Here is a 21,894-nt window from a genome sequence, read left to right on the forward strand (position 1 = left end):
AGTTGAATAAATAGAATTAATGTGAACCCAAAAGCCTAGGTCTAAATACAAACAAACACCAACCTTTAGCTCTTCCCTATCTATAGCAAACTCTCATTATGTTTATTAAATGTGAAGTACTCTGTACCACTTCCATAAGAGTAGGACTGGGACCTTGGAGCAATAGTGGCAGGTGATATTTTACTGTAGCTGTAGCGTACTTGAACCATCCAAGGGGAATACATGACACATATCTTTGTAGCTCAATTTAGTGTGCCTGGTTAGACAAGCACAAGTGTTCAAGTGCAGTACATTTTCAGTATGTAGATATTTGTGTTACAGTACATATTTAGAAGTTCATAGGAGTGTATGAAATCTTTTTGATAGATCATCAAAATGTGTAGAATACTACTTGGGAAAAAATCTGCATTTTTTAAGATCATCAGGTTAGTCAAGCTGCAACTAAACAAAAACATATTTAGGTATTGATATTTACTGAATGATGATATCTATTGCTCAATGAATAATCTATAATTCTGTATTAAAATTATAATCTTTTAAAATTTTAACTTCAAATCTTTTCTGTATACAATACTATTAATCATAATCGTGTTGTAGTAGTAATTAATTTTGTATGCTTTTCATCATTTAGGGATTTTAAAAGTACACTTGACTGAGTTACAAATAAAGCCTCCACAGATGAGAAATGTTCCACTTGTATCATGTGGTTCTGGTTTGAAGATTTCTCATTTAGGGAGGAGGGAGCTATTTTTTCTTTTGCCAATAAAAATAGATCACATCTATTTTTGGACTCTGAACACAATCTACTTTTTTAATTCTCAGAGAGTGACTATGATTCGCTGAATATATTTCCGAAGTTTGAGCTTTAACAGCGTAAAGATACTGTCCAGCTCCTCAGCTGGGGGAAATCAGCATAACTTCCCTGGTCTTTGATAAGCTGACCTTATTGAAGATCTCCCTTATGCTTTCAGGCATTTCTGCTTTTCTGATGCTTTGATTTTCCTTTGCTTTTTCTTGCCTTTCTGGACTAGTTTGAGACTATGAATCCATGAACGTCTGCATTATTTGTGGAAAAACTCATTTGCTACTGACTTCCCCCCGCCCCATGGGACAACATAAATGGACTAGGTGCATAAATTCTTACGTCTAAACTAGTTGACCTAAGCTGTATACTGAGGTTACAAGAAATGTCCGAGTTTGCCATGTGTTGGAGCTACAGCCAAGCCTTAGCAACGTGTGTGTGTGTGTCTTTGGGTGTGAGTGGATGTATACACGCACACACGTATTTTAGAATCAGACACTTTCTTTAGGCACTGATATCACATTCTGTTATGGCGAAGCAACAAGTTCAATTGTGTCTTTACGCAACAAATAGTTCATTTTTGGAGAAGTTTCAATAATAATCACCAATTGATTATCAGGCAACACTTCCTTAAATGAATGAGGCCTGGCCAGAGGATTTGAAGGTTTTGATAAGTCCACTATCAGTTTGGAAATCTACCCAATTTCTTACAGTTTCACAAGAATTTTACTCTTCCTGTGCAATAGAAAGCTTAAATACTATTGATGAAAGATTGTAGCATGGTTTTCTATTGTGTTTGTGCAGTTCTGTTTTATGAGTTGGCACCTTGGGGTATAGATACTGCTCTAAATACGTTCCTAATCATCCTCTTTTATTTCTGTTTCCAATTCCACATAAAATATTTTCATTAGCTTGTTTGGGGTGGAGTGGGAGCAGGAAGTTGTCCTAGGTTTCAATTTTGTCACATGTTGTCATATAAAGAAAAAATGATGTAAGGTAATACGTACATACCTTTAATAAGTTAATACTAAATCATTCAAATTCTCAGTTTTCCGCACAGGCTGTTAGAGGAATAGATTTAATGGATCTACAAAGAACAGCTTTGCTACATTGCTTATATGTTCTCATCTGGCAGAGCATTGCATCATTTAGAAAAAGCCCTGTATTGTGGGTAGACCTTGTCTACGGAAGAGATACTGCTTTGTAGGAATGAGTACTTTGATTGTGGGGGAGTCTATGTGTATCTTCTGTATAAGTGTTTCTTTATATATTTTGAGACACAATGCCTAAGAATACAGCACAGAATATGATAATGCTAAATACAGAAAACAATGTTTGACTATGATCTGTATTTTTAATCTCATTTCAGGAGAATGCCAAAACCAAACTTCAGCAGTCAAATCCATCTGTATTATTCCTCATGACAGTATAAAATAGTGAGACAGTTCCACAAACTAGATTAAGAATCATAGTTTATATTGCAACATAAAATTGCTGAAACTGTGTAGAAATCTGTATTGTGGATCATAAATTAATGCAAAAACTCCAAGGTATTTTTTTCACTTTGTCTGTTTAAGCTACTGGGCAAGTTGTTGCATGAATAAATATATTTTGTTCCTCTGAAACTGTGTAATATTAAATGCTGTGTTGTTGGCATAAAATATAAGTTGATCAGACAGACAAAGATTATTATTCTGACAACAGCATACACAAGGGGATCATTGTACATTGAATTTCAGTGTGTAATATGGTATAAATCTTCATGAGATGCTCAACTTTTATTGGCTGCACAGAAGGTGCTTTTCCTTATTAAATATGGGAGATGGTCCCAGGGGATTTTTTTAAAAAATATCTTTATCCATTTTTTGCTTCTAGTCTGGGCCCTGGAAGGCTGACAGATACAGCTGGGTAAGCATTTCTCGTTTGAACACTTGACTACAGGCAGTCGTGCTTTAGCACTCGAGCCCCTGTAATGTTTTACCTTGGCAGAAACTATCAAATCCTACACAAACTCCGCCTTTCCCATTCCATAAATGGATGAAATGGATGTGTTTGAGCTCCATCTACATCCTGTAGGACAAAAAAAATAGCTTAATTTTGCAAAACATTATCAGTGAAGCACTAAAATGATAGCTGCTTGGATTCTGCACTTGTGTTGTTCCTTGCTGTCATTGACTACCAGGGCACTGATAGGCACCCTCACTGCTGTGCCCTGTACAAAATGAAGGAGCAAGGGCACCAAGTAAGATGCCCTCATCTTGAACTTCTTGAATTTAAACTATTTGGATTATGCTGCTGGCCAAAGCCAGTATACTATCTCTTTGTTAAACATAAGTAATTGGGAGATGGGGAGAGTGCTGTAAATAGATAAACATAGCTCCCTAAGGTAGTCAACCTAGTCCAGCTTTACACAGAGTATTAGCAGTACCATGCCAATTACCTAAGTGCCCAGCTGACAAACTGAAGTTTAAAATTAAACATTGTGTGTGGGCAAATCCAATGCAAAAGCTTTTGTAACAGAAAGCATGCTAGATTGTTAGGCCAAACTGAGAGTTCTAGGGGTATAGTGCAAACCTGAACGCTTTGCTCCAGTTAATAGTGACTAAAATACCAATGGATTCACTGGAATTGAAACAGTAGAGCCACCCTACGTGAAAACCTTAGCTACTCAACTACAGAGTGATGGTTTTGCTTACGCTGAGTTAGTGGAGATCTTAAAAACAGTGAATTTTATGTTATCTTATTTCTTCCACCTTTATTAGTCAGGTAAGTACTAATCAGTTAGGAAGACTATGGACATAGAGATTTACTTCATTCTGAATTGATGAAATGGACATCCCTCCATAGATTTCAATGTTAAATGGAACAAGCCACTTATTTAATCTCCATTTCTCCAATGAAAACAAGGTAGAGCACCAATGTGATGGTCATTGAAGACACGCACATCTATATTTTATATATGCATACATACGTGTCTCATTATCCCAGAGTGGCTAAGGTCACTGGTGAGGAAGGCTCACTACGCTCAGACCTGATGTGTGTGTGTCCTTTCTTTAGGTCAGACAAATTCAGGGCTCATTGCTAGAATGCCAAATATTTAACTACTTTTTTTTTTCCAAATTATTGTTCTTCATTATGAAAAGTTGTCAGTTGTGATATTTCAGACCCTTTTAGAGCCCATATGAAAAGAATTGCCAATAAAACTCAGATGTACTTTTTTTTTCTTTCCTTTTTTTTTTTTTTTCAATTAATAACATCAAAGTCTGAGCAGCTGCCTAAAATCTTTTTTTTTTATCCAGGTACTTTCTGTTACAGCTTTATAGCTTGGTGCACTTAAAATTTTAGGCTATACTAGTATTTTTTATATCAGTACTAACTATAAAATCTATATGCATTGCTTTTGTAGCATAAATTAGGACTGTGAAATTATTGTTACAGGACACATTATTAGTGTTGTCTCTGTACTACCTGTTTGTGTATTACTGCATCAAGAAAGAGTAACAGTTCTAGGAAGGATGGAAACCTATCCTTTCACCATCCAAAGGGCTAAGAAACTGCATATGTCATTTTCAAAATTATCTATCACATGTAAAGTTAAATTGGGTACAGCTAAATAATAAAAGTAAGTGCATTTTTAGGTGCTCTTCAAATGAGGTCATGGTGTTTATGAATTTCCACGTATTACTCTGGGCTCCAGAAACTCTAGTGGCAATCCATGGAACAATGGTGAGAAATGTCTCTCACACACACACATACTCATAGTCAATTTAAAAAATGCATGAAGCATAACTCAAAGGATAAATCACATTTATGGTTCCCAAAGTATTTTTTTAAATGTGTATGAATCGATATCGATGTGTGAAAACTATTCTGATTAGGAAATGGTAAACAATTGTGTTAATTTATAGTGAATATATGTTATTTACCATTAATTACACCTAATTTTAACCTCCTTCAGCTGCTCATCCTCATCAGCTTTTAGGCAAGTCAGTTTACACCATTTCTTTATTCTTTGCCAGCACCTCTATACGCCAGTCCCGATATTATTTATCATTATCTTATTATTTATTTGCAGCTTATTCATACTGATTTTCTGCTTGCAAAGCTTTTATAATTTGAAATTGCAGACCAGAAATGCAACTGCTTCTGCAGACTCCTCCCCGTAAACAGTAACAGTCCTGTGGAAAGGATGGACTTCGAATGTCACCTGTTTCTGGCAATTAGAGCTGCTGTAGCCTAAAACACTGCCCTTTTTAAACACAGATTTTCAATAACAGTACTGCCTTCTCTGAATTTCCTTTCTGTGCTTGGATTTCTGAAAACCCTCCAGGTTGGCCTCACTGCATGTATTTGTTGTACGCTCTGTACCGCCCTGGAAGGACAGGACAGCCAGCAGATATCATGAGAATTGAGGGGCAGCATTTCTTGTGCAAACACTGATCCAACTAGAACACTTCAAAAATTTGATCCAGGAGGAGAAATGATCACCGAGGCTGCTCTCCTTCAGGGTGTCTGTAACTCAGAATAATAGCTCTTGAGTTATTAGCTGGTTTTGTTTGGCATTCATCTTCTAAAGTTACTGCCAAAGGCATAGAGGCAGAAGAAAGCATAATACCACATTGATAAATACATGTCATTTCCCCTTCCTTCCCCCAGAATTGTATAAAATGGAAAGGCATAATTGGAATGTTAGTAAATATAATGGATCAGAATTTATTTATTTATTTATTTATTCCCATATTGAACCTTTGCAACATCAGATTTCAAACTGAAGTGAATGACTTTCATGTCTGATTTATAAAATTTTCACATGAAGAATGTACAGTGGAAACAAAATAAATGCTTATTTGGCTGTAATTTTTCAGTTGTGAGAACTGATCAGATTAGGAAAAAAACAGATGAGAAAGCAAGCTACGCCTGCAAATAGAATGAGTTTGTCATCTTGTGAACTGTGCATCTTCCATTGGCCAGTGGGTGGGATGGGAATGCCCATGGGGTCCTGTGTGACTCTTCCATTCCTCTTATGTCCCCTTTGCCACCATGGTGTTTGTTGCTTTTAGCTTGTTCTTATATCTCATCTACAAAACTTGAGCATGGGGCAGCGCAAAGAAAAAGGTACTGAGCAGCAGAGTTACTATGCATAGCAATAATGTCTCTAAGGTAAATTTCAGATGGTAAAGCAATTCACACTAAAACATTGCTTCCAGTTTATAATTCAGTGTTCCTGTTTTTCTCTGGTGGGAGAAGGTTCTAAGATTTAAATTTGATGTACATTATTATTTCTTGTCTCTGGGCATCTTTAAGAAACTCAAATCTGACAGAGGCTTGGTGAATAGCTGAGAGATTTGGACTGGAAGACTTTTCTGCCGCCCTTCCCCCATACATTAAATCATAACGATGTGCCTTTATTTTATCCTTTTGATGATAGAGTATATTAAAACCAGAATTAAGGCTGTATTCGACTCTTTTCAATTCGCAATGCAGTGTGTGATAAACTATAGTTAAACAAGAGCAATTAGTAAATGATTTTCCTATTTAGAAGATCGTTTGCCAAATATGTTACCACACTCTTTTTCCATAACTGTATTTTCCAATATCAATTAGGAAATGGCCATAAAGATTCCCAGCTACTGTTCATGAAAACTTAATGTACAGAGCTATGATAGTTGCACTGAGATAACGTGTACAAAGACGGATGGCAGAAGAGGAGACTCGCCATATCGGGTGAAACCAAAGGGCGTACCAGGGAGTATGACATACTCCAGGGGTATGCCCTGGAGTATGACAAAGGAAAAGTAGGATCAACTCTGCATCAAGACTACATATGTCTAAGCCTAGAAATCCATGAGGACATTTAAGCCAAAGGCTGTATCTGTGCTTAATCACCCTAGACAGCTTTTGCCTTTTATTTGTGAAATCACTCTGATTGGATGCAGGCTATCAATAGCTCTCCATCAGAGGTCCCACAGCAGAAAGGATTGCTTCCTTCTGTTGCTTTACTCTGATACCTGATGCTTTCACTTGGTAGCACTCATTTCTTGTATTAAATGCCAAATAGTAATTTTCTGGTCATTTTCTTTGTGGCATTAATGATTAAATGCACATTTTTCTCTCATAGGAGCTGACCACAGTTGCCCTTATTTTCCTGGATTCCTAGACTTCATGGCCAGTAGCATGGGATGGTGATTTCCTTCAGTTCTGGAGATAAATGATGCTTTTGGGAGGCAGAGCACCAAGGGTGAGGGCTTTCTTCTTTTCCGTCTTGTTTCCACAGCCATGCAACAGAGAATTTGCTCATAGCAATGCCAGAAGCTTTGGGCTGAGGATCTGGAGTGTTACAGAACCAACTGCATGCAAAATTTCTGGGAAGGTTCTGGTTGTGAAATGCCTGATTTTGGTTGGAAAGACCTTGACCTCCTTAGATTTAATTAAAAAGAGGAGGCTTAAAAGGAAGGGATCTTCAGTGGTGCTTCCAAGAGTCCAACAGCAGCTTATTACTGTGTTAGAGTTCATAAGAAATAAGCACTAAATTGTACAGATTTCAGATCTAGTGCCGTAGTAGAAGTGAAGTAAGTCTCAGAAGTGAAAAGAGTATTTTACAAAAAGAAACAAAAGTAACCTCAAACAATGGTGTCACCAAAGAACAACTCCCAAGATATGTGTGTATCCATGAAAATGACTCCTGGAGTCTTTCCAAAATCACTTCTGGCTCTGTGTAAATCAGGGAGATGTATGCTTATGCCTATGAATTGTTTAACTGTAGAAATGTCTTTTTCTCCTATATAACAGATGCACGAAGGGAATAGGAATGTTTTATAACTTTGGCTTTTAAATAATAAATAAATGGCTTACATTCTCAGCTTGAGAAGTCCTGATGTTCTGCGTAATGTATAATACTGAAGTATACAAATATTTTTTAGGAAGAATTATTTTCCCTTTTTAAAAGGAATATAAAACCTCAAAAATAAGATAAAACATCACAGTCTGTTTCTAAATACTTTGCATCTTAATATGGTTGAAGTTCAGGCAGTAAGTAATTTCTGAGTTTTTCCCTTGAGCTGCATAGTTCTTTTCATATGTAATTATTCTCTGAGTGCATTAGATAATGCTATGGTTCCCACAGCTGTATACACATCTATAAATCATTAATGAGGCAGTTAACTGAAACAAAACTATAAAAGATTTGCATTACCCGGCAGAACCCAGCCTTAATTGACTTCCAGTTATTTACAATTAATTTTTCCATTTGGAATAATGATTGCGAGTAACTTCGTTGATTTTTTTTTATTATTACTCAGGAATTAGATGCTGCCTATTCATCAAAAGTTTTTACAACAGGACCCTATCAGTGGACAGTAATGAGCTTGAGGTAATCTTGTTGTTATGCACACGTATACACTTATCCCCCCACAACTGGCAGAGGAAACAGGGGTGGAAGCAGGGGGATGCAGTAAAATGGGAACAGGAGTAAGTGCAAACTTTTTTTTTTTTTTTTTAATCACATAACTAAGTTTATCAACAATCACTTTCCTTTCCTAATTGCAGCATCTAGCTGAAAACCAGCACAATTAATAGAGCTGGCTGCAGCTCTAGATAGAATAAACTGTGTGCATGAGGACTGAGTAAATATTTCTATATTGCTATTTTATAAGACTATAAGATAGACGTTAAGTGATAAATAATGCAAAAGCTGTTAAGTAAATATTAATCCATTATGCCATTTAAAAGATGACTTTTATAGAAATACAGCACACAAAGTAAATCCTTGTTAGCATGTCATTATTTGAGCAAGTCACAGGCAGTGAGGCTGCGAGATGGACCCTGGACATACACAACTAAAGATCTGCTCTCTCTGCCACGTAAGCATAACTCTCATTGACATTAATGGGCTAGGGATGTGTACATCAGGAAGGGATGTCATGTTCAAATTCCTAATAAAACTTAAGCCCAAAAGAGACAGAGCCCATTTGCAGCAGCTGATGTTATCTTCATTATCTTTCGATCTTTAATTTTCAAAATGCTTAAGCAGTTAGATCCCATCAGTAGTAACTGCTGGTCATTTCTCTGTTTCTAAATCATAGCTGTAAAACCTGACGTGTCGAGGTGCACTCCACTGAATCTGCTGTCCATGGAAAACAGTGCTTCTCTGAGACTTCAGCAAATGATACCTCTTTTCCCCTAACTACTTTTACTGAGTACCAGATGCATAAATAGCTGTTTGGGCCTGTTTCTCTCCCCCCAACTCACACTTCCATTTGTAAAAATTGGGTAGGTGGGCTGAGCAGAGCAAGGAACTGAAATCAGCATAAGTGGGCACAGAAAGGGGCAGCTGTGATGAGCGTTAGGAGCTTTGATTTCTCTGTAGGTTTTGTAGGCCAAAAGACGCACACTGGTAAATATGGAAGAGCTTAATTCTGAGTGACAGTAAAGCTAGCAGCTGCTTTCTTCACCTTATCAATAGGTGCCAGTGAAAGGCCACTACAATTGATCTCAAAAATGTGGGCCCCGTGACAATCAAACACTCGTAACCTTGAAAATCTTGCAATCTAGTGCTGAAGTAATTTTTTTTCCCAGGTTATGTTCCGCTGGATTATGTTACGATGTGTAATGTAAAGTAACGTGACAAGACTAGACATGGGTCATTCAGTCTGTCAGTAATTCAGAGCTCGGCAAATTCGCCCTCCCTCTTCACCAGTCCATGAACTTCACAGATACTTAACTTATTCATGCTACACTAGCTACCACATCATTTTAGCTGGAAAAGCCACTGTGATGTGCAAAATCCGAGAGGCTTTTCTTTTTGAGGTTGGGCTGGTACCAGATGAGCAAACAGTGTCATTTTCATTAAGCTATCACATCCTGTCAACACAACATTGGCAATTACATTTCAAATAATCGCATAGTTGACAAATGTATAGCATCATTTAGACTATCATCTTTCTTTCTGGGCTTGATTTCCTGGGGTAGGGAAGTTTTTTTTATTCTTTTTAAAAACAGATCTCCTTTAACTTTTTGTGCTTATACATGATATTGCTGACATTCCCCTCTTCCCTACCCACCCCCCCCCCAACTATTTTAATAATTCTAGAACTGAGAAGCCCACCACATTCCAGAAGGTATTAAACTGATCCATCCCTTCTTTCTCATGTTTATTCTGAACAGAGTGTGTTTCTACCTATTCCCCAGAACGGTGTAAGAGAGATACCAAGGCCTTAGGGTTTCTTGGAGGTTTTCTTTGAAGAAGCCACAAATAATTTCAGCTAAAATAGAACTTTCTTTTGTTGAAAATTTCTGTTTATTTGAAAAACTATTAACTATCAAAAATATGCAATTTACTTACCAGCTCTGTTATAAATCAAGAGTCTTAGTCCTGCAGTGTTTCTCATCACTATAGCAGACTTCTCATTTTTCTGTGACTCCTTGCAATATTATGAGCATAGTCTGGTTTTGATTTGGTTTCAGAGCCAGTGTCTGCGAATTAAACACAACTGCTTTTTTTTTTTTTTTTTTTTTTTCCCAAGTTAATGTGAGCGGAACATAATAAATATTAGAAGAAATAAAGAATTACAATAAGGGTGTGAGGAATTCATTTGTTCCTTTGGAATGTAATCTCGTTATTAAACTACCAGGAAAAAGCTATGAAAGGAATCAGTGATTTTTCCACTGCTTTGCACATTGTAGAGTCATTTCAACATGCATAATATGGGTGTCAAATGCTAATAAATCAGCTGTCAAATGCTATCAAATACTTGAACAGGTGTAAATGATCACATAAAATGCAAAGTACTGATCTGGCACCAAAAATCTCTGGTTACGGTTCCTGTCTTCATCGGTTCTATAGAACTATTAAACAAACAAACAAACAAACAAATAACCAAACAAGAACAAAAACAAACAAACAAAAAAAACAACAGTCCAATCGGGACAATAAGGTGTTTAGCTAGGTTACTAGCTTTTTTTTTTTTTTTTGGTCTGTTTTCCTAGTTGTAGATTTTTTTTCCCATCTGATGCCAAGGGAGAGAATGCAACAATTTAAATGGCAATGCTTTGGACTGGTCTACTAAGAAAAACATTGTGTTTTGTAATACTAAGAATGATAAAACATTTTTTCCTGCCAAAACCTCTCTGTAAGTGCCCCAGCATCATCAACTGATGGCAGCACAGCTCTGGGAATAAACAGACTTCAACTAATGGCAGGAATCAACAGGGGAAACATGAAACAGGTATTTCCTCCTCATACACAGTGAAACAAGGTTAAAGTTTATTCTTTGTTTCTGTTTATTGTGTCTTCTCAACAAATTCATCGTTTCATGAGAATAAAAAAAAAATTAAAAAAAAGATTTTTTCATTTGTATTTGGCCACTTCAGAGGAGTGGGTGGCACATTCATTTTTGGCCTGTGTCCTTTCAGTCATAAGACAAAGGTTTGAGGCCAAGGCGAGGTGCTGCAATGAGACCGGCGTGGGCTCTGCTGGCTGCCTGTGTGCAGCCCCCAATGCTGGGTGGGCAACGTGCTTTGGTCCCCAGCACTGCTCTGCCTCTAAAAGGCTTCTGCTCTCTGGTGCCATGCACACATGTGTGTGATACCGTGGCATGGGTGCATGCATAACAATCAACACACTGTGTTTATGTGTGGCTGCATGCTGAAAGTGCTTGGAGAGCACTCAATACTCCAAGAGATTCTGCACTGCAATATTTATTATGAAAGAACTGTAATGCAGACTTCATTAGGAAGAAACCATGCATTCACCCAACAATTCAAAATGACTAAGTTTCCACACATGGTCTTATTTCAGACCTTTATGAAAACTAACTATGTGTACATCAGTTAGGCTGGCTGGAGCACAGAATAGGAAATTAGAGATTTTGTATAGAGGTTTTGTATAGCTCAAAATGAACTTACCATTTCTCTAGATGTTTTGTCTCCACCATCCCTCTGATCACCCCAAGTTATTCCCAAATATTGGACATTTACTCTATTATTGGGAACAGCAGGCATATGAATGGCCTTATCCAATCACGCTTGTTTTTTAACACTTCACATTTTAAGATAATGACCTTACACACTGTTTCTTCATAGAGCTGGATTTGTCTTAGAGGTAAGACCTGCAATTAGCTGGGCAGGTACACTCGTCACAGAGAGCACACCAGCAAGCTGTGAAGTCCATTATAACTTTGGAACAGCATGAAGAGCAATTATACTTCAGTGACAGCAAAAACTTTTCCTTTTTCCACAGCTAACCCCTCTTGTAGACAGCCAAAGCAAAGAGCTGTTACATAGTGAAAGGGATCCACTCCTCAGTGAATACACATACCAGCGTAACTTTTGTGCAACTGATGCATGTATTTTCAAAGAAAGCGCCAATGCCTGTCTAAGAAGTTGAAGACAAAGGTTATAAAAGATTCCCCCCCCCCCTTTTTTTTTGATATTGGTTATCATAAGAGCATTTTAATATATAATTCTGTGTTCATGTTCATAATTTTGGATTATGTCAACAGTCACATAATGAAGATATAGTAGAATCTTACCATACTGCTAAATGGAATTCAAAATAATAGTACTTCTTTATTTTAAAAAATGAGCCCCAATAAGATTTTTTTCCCTTCCTTAGATTGCCACACTCCAATTTTCATGCAAAAGATGATCTATTAAGTTAGCTGGCAAACAGAAGCAGAAGTGGATGATACAATAGAAAGGGAACAAGTCGCAGTGTTTGTGCTGTACTGACACAGAATTCATTCATTTCAGTTTATTTTTTGAGGTACGAGTGTAAAAATATAGCAATTTGTAAGTCATCTATAGATTCAGAATTTTAAAAATACTTGTTTTTCCTCTCCTTTTGTCCCAACTTCAAGCAGTCAAAGATGCCCTTATCTGCAGACAGAACTAAAGTCAATTCTTTTCTTAACGGTGATTTTTACAAGGCCCTAAACATTTGTGGTACACATAACAAATAATTACAGCACATGGCCTGGCTTAAAAAAAAAATTAATGGCAAAACACCCTGCAAATCCCTTTCCCTCTCCATGCCTCCCCATGGCAGCAGGGGACAGGAGCACGGGCAGGATGCTGTGGTGCGGCGGCAGGAAGAAGCAGTGGGAGAGCAGCAGGAAGCCCGGGGGTCAGGACTGCTGCCAGAGGTAACGGAGCCCCAACCCCGGGGCCAGCAGGACTGGGTGCGCTCACGTGGAGCCCGGTGCCCAGACACACAGCAGCGGTTGTGGAGCTCGGCTGAGGCTATGAAGGAAATCTGTAACAATTTGGGTTAGCCCACATTTTGTCATGTTACCAGAAATATTTTGTAAATAAATATATTAATGGGCCACTTGTAGATAGCAATTACTTAAGCCAGCATTCAGCTTTTAATGCACTGCCATGCATTTATAACGGAGAGTGTTCTCGCTGTGTAGTACTATAGATCGAGATTTTAAATTGAGATTGGTCACTATTGATTCCGTTAGTTTATTATGATAGCAGTCCGCATTGCACAGGATTCATAAAATTGCTGGAATACATCGTCCATTAACTTGCTTGCATTTAGCCCAGATCACCTTGTGCCCAGCTACCACCTTCCTTGGCACGACGCCATCTCGGAGGCAATCCCCGACCAAGGAGCTGCTTTGTAGGGAACCACAGCAGCTGCAGATGCAGGGGGCAGCCCCCTGCCAGCTGAGTGTCCCCCAGCCTGTGCCCCACAGCTTCACCTGCTCTGCCCACGGCGTGATGGCATGGGCACGGCCGAGGCCCAGGCTCCTTTCAGGTGTTTGCAGAGTCTCTCTTGGCAATGCCCCTCGGGCTGCCAGGTCAGTGGCTGTAGCCAGCAGGGGCTGCTCAGCTCACAGCGAGCAGGAGAGCGGTGAAGGCAGAATTTCCTCCTGCCCTGGGCTTGCTCTGCCCCTGGCTGGAGGACGTGGTTCCCCCAGAACAACCCCGCTCAGCTTGTTCCACTGCTTAAAAGACAGGATGAGAAAGGAGGGTGCTCACTGTAGCCAGATGTGAAATTAAGGCCATGAAGAATTTAAGCTTTGTGTTCCTGTGTTCGCTGTTGTGTATCACCATGCAGCAATGAGCACATGGGGTAAAGCAGCGTGCTGAAAACTGCACACGCTGGCCTGTACTGGACACAGAACCACACCAGATAGGGAACAGTTACTTTCCTGTTGTTTACAGCTTTTATCTACATATAAAAGGCAATTAATTCTCCCCCTAATCTTGTTTTTGAGTAAACAACCCCATCTCATTCCACCTTTTAATGACAAGAGAGACCTGGAAAATAGGACATGAATGCAATTTCCTCCTTGCATCCCTTTATGTGCTCAGTTGCAATGCCTGGAAACAGCCAAAGTATACACTGAGGCATTTTACACTGAATGAAGGACAAGAAGACGTGCCGTGTCGGTCCTGTTCCCCAGACCTCTCCGTGTCCAGTGCAAAGGATGTTACAGAGCTGCAGCCTACGAGGGCTCGGTGTGGCCTGACAGCCTACTGGGAGCAGCTCCTCAGCTGCACGCAGCCTCACAGCAGCAACCACAGCCCGGGCAGGCTGCACCAGGCCAAACACCAATGTGGAAGTCCTGGGGTCGGTGCAACGGCCCTGTCACCTAGGGCCCTGTGCAGGAGGATGTCACTGGTATTACCAAGGAGATGATAGGAATTAATGTGAAAGAAAGAAAATTTGCTATCTCCACTTTTTTAATGTAAAAAAACTCAGAGGCTTGGTTTGTCAATATTTACCAGGGGCTACCTAATAAGGACTTAACAAAAGATTCAGTCTCTGAAGTTTATCAGTTCCCTAAATCTCATTTGCCAGTACTTTGACATTTAAAACTATTCTGGGAAGGGCAAATTAGAAATCAATGAAATCATCAACCCGGCATCAATGCAGCTTTAAGAAATGTAGATCAGCCACTCAAGGAAAAAAAAATGCTAAAATTGCTTTTATGGAGACTAAAGAAAAACGCAAAAAATGCTAACAGTTCAAAGACTGAAATATTTAATTACTTTAAATCTTTCTAAAAAAATGCAAGATAGCGGGAACTTGTCAAAGAGCTATCTTCAAAATCTGCAATTCCTCAGAGCAATACAAGTGTTCATTCAGTCGATCCATCAGAAACGTTGCAGTATCCCAAGGACTGTTTTAAGTCCTTTTTAAAAAAATAAGATATAGAAATAGGGTCTGTCTATAGAAATAGTCCTGATGGAGTAGAAACTAAAATTAATAAGTAATCACAGAGTTTAATTTCAGGTGCTGCAGCACACTCACTCATGAGCTTTTATTAAGAGTGTGGCAGCACTCACAGTTCACAGCACTGTCTTCATGTCATTCAATTTTTGGTCATTTAACCACTGGTAGTGTGATTAATGCAGTTATTAGAATGCTTGCAATACAACTAACATGGAATAAACCATGTTTGTACATTGTAAGATGTGGTAAACTATTCTGATAGTTTGATCACCTGTAAAATGGAGACCAGTATGTTTTCTTTAACTAATACCTGGGTTAAGCTAAAAGGTTTCTTTTAGGAAGGAAAAAACAGATGATTTTCTTTCTGTTGTATTATTACATAATGGTTTGAAATTATACTTTTGAAGTTGGGTAAAGTCTATTAAAAGGAGACATATAGAAAAAAATAGTGATAGAAATAGAACTTTGACCAGTGTACACATGTATAGTAGCATGCATATTTATAGGAAATACATTCCCCATAGATCTATTTAAAGGTGTTTGTTTGTTTGTTTTGCTTTAATTGATAGTGATTTAATTCAGGGTAAGTGCATATAAATTTAAGCATGCACATATAAACTTGAGTTTATAAGCGTTGTGCCTTTGACCCATGAATGTAGAGAGTGACCAGGTGATTACTTAATTCCACTTGACTCAAACCAACTTTCAGTCACCTATTTTGTGAAAGGAATCATAGAATGTTTCAGTTAATTGCAAAGTTTGGAATTTGCAACATAAAATAATTAGGAAAATGTTTGATACCAACCCACCCTCTTTATTAAGTAATTTCTTCAAGTATTTTTAATAGTGCAAAATATTGTTTTGCATTAGTACAATAACTATGGGAATTCACAGTCCAAAAAAAAAATCTTAAAAGATTTCCAAAGTCAAACAAAAAAATTTTAATACTGTATTTTTAGCAAGAACATTTTTAACAAAGAATGTGTACTTTAACTTAATATGGTACAACAGAGAAACCATACTTAAAAGTTTCCATTATCTAACACTCTACTGCATATTCATTTTTTCATCTTAAAAGACCAAAAGCCAAGCTGAACTGAGCATAAAAAAGCATCAATTATAATCCTTGTATTACGTCAGCTATTAGGGTTTAGCTCACACTTTTGAATTGGTCATCTAATGAAAGGACAATTTTTACATCATTCTTTTAAAAAATGTACACACATTTCTTTTTAAAACGTAATATATATCGAGTATCTGCTTCAGTAAACAAAGCTTAATTTATAAACACAATCGAAACAGCTCCATGTTGAACAGTTTCAGTGATAAACTGGACTTGTATGATGTACAGCCAGTGAGGACCTTCGTGGCTTAAAATCATTGTGCCATTGCTATACAGTAATAGCTACCTCCTTAGGAAAAAAAAACAAAAACAAAAACAAAATAACAAAAAAGAGTTCCTTTTGGGGGGAGGGGAACAGAGCGGGGGGGGGGGGGGGGAATAATTCCTGTATGTGCTTAAAAATACTAAAACTCCTTTCTATCTCCGGGGACCTAAAAATGATCTGTTGCAACAGGCTCGGTTTGGTATGGTAAGCTTGTAAAAAGTCTCAATATTTCTTAATGACAATACGGCAGTTTTCGATGCAGCAACAGTAAATTGCTTGAAATTGTCCTTCAAGTTTCATGCTACAAATCCTGTTCTTCACACAGTACTGAAGGCATCAAAGGTTGGAAGGGACGTTTTTCATGAACTATATAGTCTTCAAATAGTGATCATTATACATTTTTCAACAATAGGTGTTTCCTTCAGTACATAATAGTAGGTTTGATGTATGTTCTGTTTTCTGGAGAGACAAAAAAAAATGAAGAAGAAGAAAAAAGGTCAATTACAGAGTTACACATTTTAGAATTATTTGAAACTTGAGTGAGTTTCCTGTATTTGTTTGTGGAGGGCTTTTGTTTTGTTTTGTTTTGTTTTTCTCAAGGCAAATTATCAAATCTACAAGTGATATAAACTGAGTTTACGACAACATTTTGCATTGGAAAAACAGGCACCTGCTGACAAAGCCTTGCAAAGCCCTTGGTAAGTGAGGTTTGTGTTACGCGAGCAAATGAGCCTGTCTCAGTGCACTGGTACTTCGGTCCCAATGGCACAGGTACAGGCACTCAGCTGGGCTAAACTTACAATAGTTTCTTGCACCAATAAGTATTTCCAGGGTCGTGTGACAGTAGTTTTCCAAGAACTGATGTCATCCTTATCCCTGCTTTGTGTATGGCTCAGTACCTGCCCCCAGTGCCTCCGGGCCCCGAACCACTCGCTTCCAACCGTGCCAGCCAGCCGGCAGTTGCCGAGCAGAGGCTGCAGATATTTTGATTTGCATTTCCCTCCTTTGTGACATTTGTTTTTGAACTGAGGGCAGCCTGTGCTGTATCACACGCCTCCGTTAAGACAGAGGAACATGGCATCAGCTTTACAGCACGGCATCATTCCATGTGCAACCCCTTCTAGAGGTGCATTAAAATAAAACTGCACTGTGTTAAAAAATGAAATGGAATATCTGCTTTTTGGAAAACTGTTCTTTTGTTCAGAAACCTACGCATTTCTTTTTAAATTATATTTCTTTATTTAGGGAAATAAATAGAAAGCCACTTACTTCCTTTATCAAAATATTCCTAGTTACACTACCCATCAAGTGTGATTTTTCACATTAAGCAACGCTACGCTCAAAGAAAAAATAAATATTAAAATGCCCACAGAAACTAAAGCTAACAAGAATCCATATTCTTGTTCATTATACAATGAATCATGAATTCACCCAGCTAAACCCACAAGTGCTGATTTTGAAGATGATAGCAAAATGATAATAGTGAGAAGCATTTTGTATAATGTTGACATCTATCCCATTACTGTTTTACATATGCCAATACTGAACACTCATAAGGAAAGAACAAGTATTGACCTGCTAACTGACACTGATCCTTGGAGCAATCTCAAAGTTTGCCACATTTCAATTTCAAAATGCATTTCAGCTATAATATGAGTGATTTATCATTTAGCAGTAGCTGTCAAAGTAACCTCCTAGATAAAACAAAAACATCTGGAACCATAAACAGAGGAGAGCAGTAGCTGAATTTTAATCCAAATCCGACATGTTCACTTCATTAGGAACAGGAAACAGCTAATTAGTAATTGAATGTTTCATGGTTTTAAGGAGGCTCAGGCTCTCCAAACAGAGATGATTTAATACGTATTTTGGATGTAAACAAGAATAAAGATCGGAAGAGCCAGGGACAGAAGATATCCGAAGGAATGTTTGGGAGCCTGGGAACCTCCAAAGAAGTGACTAAAATTAGTTTCAGGCCTTTGGCTGATTAAAATTATTGTCTTCAGATTTATTGTTGCAAATATTAAAGCCTGTGGAGGGGGGTAAGCAGAAATACAAATACCGAACATTGTTGTGTTTTTGTTTTGATTTGTGTTTCTTCTTCTGGTTATTAGGACGTTGCACACAATTTTTTCCCATAGCAGGCTATAGGTGATCTAGCCTACAGTAATGCTGTACTTATAAAAATATAAGGTAGCCCCTGGCAAAATCTGCAGGTCAACATGTTTGCCCTCAAAAAGTCATAGAAATACTCTATCGGCAATCCAAAGGCTGAAATTCTGCTGAGTGTGCTTTCTTGTGAGTCACTAACACACCAGTTCTGCATGCTGCACAGAAGCAGCCAAAGCATTGCATTACAGGCCCTGAGCATCTTATGCCCGCGAGTCTATGCTCTTTGAGGGTCTGGGCTCAGGAGCCAGATGCGCAAAAGTAAGAGTGAATTTATTGGAAGTGGAATCAGTAAGGGAGGATTGGATGAAATTGCCTCTTTTCCTTCCTACAAACATTTTATATATGATATTTACATATTATATTTTATATTGTAATATATAAAACATTATATATTATAATATTTATATTTAATTTTATAATAAAAAACAAGTTTCACAACCATTAAATAATCTTTCATCTAAGGGAGCACACTCACAATTGTTAAAAAGCCCTACATCTTTATTTAGTCACTTGAAATGATACATAAAATGATAGGATTTAAAACGTAACTCTTTGTGATTCTATCCCCCAATACTTTACAAATACTTTGAGTATTTAATCTCTGCCAAATTCATTATATTTGGAGACTGAAATTAATACAGATTCAGCTAGTTCTTCTCAAACATTTACAGGGAGGGAAGATGTGAAGCAGCTGATGTGAATGCTCAGCTGGATGGCTGGGTCGACAAAACCACCTGTTGGTTATTGGTCTTTATACACTTAAATAGTTACAGTTCATCAGGTGCAATTAGCTTATATATAGTCCATATAGTTCAATTAGCTTGAGGAACCCCCCAATGCAGCAGTTTTGTTTACTGCTGCCTGGCCCAGCCCCTTGTTTCTCTCTCGCATGCACGCACACACCTCCCTTACTGCCCCAAGTGATGGAAAGTCCTCCAGCCTCGGCTGCGTCTGGCATCTCACTTGTATTTGCTGACCGAGATGAAGTTACGGCAAGAGATTTGAATTTGTAAAGAAGCTATGGAATATTTGGAGTAACATCATTTACCTGGCTTATGATACCAAACCTGAAGCTTAAAAACTAGCTAAAACCAAAGTTAAATGTTTTCTAATATATATATTGTTTTTTAATATTTTATAACATTTTATTTTAAAATTTATTCCTCAAACTAAGGTAAGGAGTGGTCATTGAGGTTACTGTGGGCCAATGGACTGACTACTTAAACTCTGGAATAAGTTTCAATTTTTCATTCCTACTCCCTTTATTTCTTAAGGAAAGTTCAATCTGTAACAACTGTAAGAGAGAAGGCAAATGTCAGTTGTCGAGCCACACAGATATTAGCAATTAGTAAGCAGAAAGTACATAGTTAAGTATTTCCCTTTTTGTAAGGCTCTCAATTGTTTGCCAGAAATCAAAATACATTTTTGTTGCTGTGCAGTAAACTTAACTCTGTAGCAGTAACGTCATGCAGTAACCACCAACGAGGAATTAAAGTATTAGGAACACCCGTGCTACCACTTATACATGAATGACAACGTGGTATTGTCAAATTCATCTTTTTGAGGAATATTCACTATCTCCACATTGTAGCTGACTGCATGCTACATACCATTTTATAGCATTTTACTGTATTATATAGCAAAGATTTGAATAAATCTGTGTGCAATAAATGTATTCTTTTATTAGGTTTATCCCTTAATCAAATATTCATTTATGTGAGCTTCATTCTATTAAAAAATGAAATTATACAAAGGTGAGCAAAAGTGTAGATTTACAGTAGTTTAAAGCCTAATCTCATTCTCTAGGGGTAATATTGACAATATAAAAACTGTATAAATGATATTCCCTAACACTAAAATATGCTTATGAGCCCCCTGTGCATGTTATACTGCTTTACAGCCTACAGTGAAATGCATGACTGGCTTAATAAGCAAGACATTTAGAAAGGATTTTTTTCCCCTTCACAATGTATAACACGAGTAAAGAGCTCACAATCTCCCTGTACGCCAGAGCCTGTGTTAATAATTGTAATTCCCCTCTGGATGAGGTTGTCTTCCCTGAGTTGTTAGTCCAGAGTGTACATGCATCTCTTGCACTTTCTTCTAGTAACAGTATCAACATTTGTCTCTTTCTGTGAAGGTTTTTATGTCTGTGTAACAGGACAAATCCAAAGCAATAATTATCGTCTCCCTATTTATTCACATCTTTCTTTTCTTCTTTTTTCTCAGATTTTCTTCCCCTTGCTCTCAGGACAATCTGCATTCATCTTTGAATTTTCTGAATGCTTGTAAGGCTTTGTTTGTGTTATCTTTAAGTTAGTAATTCAGCTGCATTTCCATAAAAGTACTTCAAAACAAAATTTCCATGTGTACCCTCACAACTTGCATAAAGAAATGTGCCCTGGTAGTGTTGGTGTGGACAGTCAGGCCAGGAAGGGGAGCAGTATTGTAGCCGGCTTGCTGTGATCAAACAACACAGCTAAAATTTGGGATTGTTCAGATAATTTTAGCATTCTGTAAACTGGAGGGAAAAGTCATCGGATGAAGGAAATTCATGATCTGCTCCATAATGAGAAAACAAGGATAAATGTGTTGTATCAGTAATTATAAATTATTCATGCTACTTAAGAAACAAAACCCGGCACTATGTGTTGCTGAGAATATGGGTTGCAGAGATGAAATAATAATCTCAAAATCCCACTTTGCCAATTTAGACCAAGAAGGAGTGAGGAGAGCTGCTAAAATAAAGGGTAGGTGGAACTGAGATGTGGTTGTGTTTCTGCAGATGCTGACAGTAGAGCAGCAGGAGGGAAGAAGGCAGCCACGTGCCAGGCCCCCATGCTTCCAGAAGCTTTGCACAACTCTCCTCAAGGGGCTGAACCAATCTTTGATGATACTGTAAGTATATTGGACACAAGCTGATCTCTCTACCCTTCCTAGGCTATCTAAATGGGGTCACCATTTTGGTTAGATTAGAGCCAGGCTAAGCTTTGGATGCAGCAAAATAAAGATAATATAATATTGTAACAATAAATATAACAAAGATGGGGCTGTTTAGTTTCAATCAGTCTGTTATTTTCTAAAAAAATAAAAAATGTATCAGAGAACACAGTTTGCATTAGGCTCTACTGTTGATGAAATCCCTCAAAAAAGCCTTTCCCAAAACCTCTTAGCAAAGAGTGTTGACTAGCTTGGAAAGAGGCTGTATCCAGGCCCTTGATAGTGGGATAAGGGCCACAGCAATTAGAAAAAACACGGAAATGGATCCTTTCACTACACCCCCCTGCCACCGAACAAAAAAAAAAAAAGACAAGGCCTGAAGCTGGTTCTCATGTCTTTGGGCTAGT

General features: G+C 37.9%; 1 protein-coding gene across 5 annotated transcripts in view; it reads right to left on the bottom strand.

The window, feature by feature from the left end:
• Positions 1-21,894, bottom strand: part of DACH2 (dachshund family transcription factor 2) — a 354,632-nt gene that overhangs the window by 49,748 nt on the left and 282,990 nt on the right. For 3 of the 5 annotated variants that reach the window (XM_084293886.1, XM_084293885.1, XM_084293883.1), the window contains exon 12: positions 15,998-16,834. The exons of the other annotated variants lie outside the window; for them this stretch is intronic. In XM_084293886.1, the coding sequence (XP_084150012.1) occupies positions 16,797-16,834 (38 nt within the window). In that variant the 3' untranslated portion in view covers positions 15,998-16,796. Of the gene's footprint in view, positions 1-15,997; positions 16,835-21,894 lie in introns of those variants that run through there. 5 annotated transcript variants of the gene reach the window in all.

This window comes from Netta rufina (assembly GCF_964035555.1).
Source record: "Netta rufina genome assembly, chromosome: 12".
In the NCBI taxonomy this organism is placed as follows: domain Eukaryota; kingdom Metazoa; phylum Chordata; class Aves; order Anseriformes; family Anatidae; genus Netta; species Netta rufina.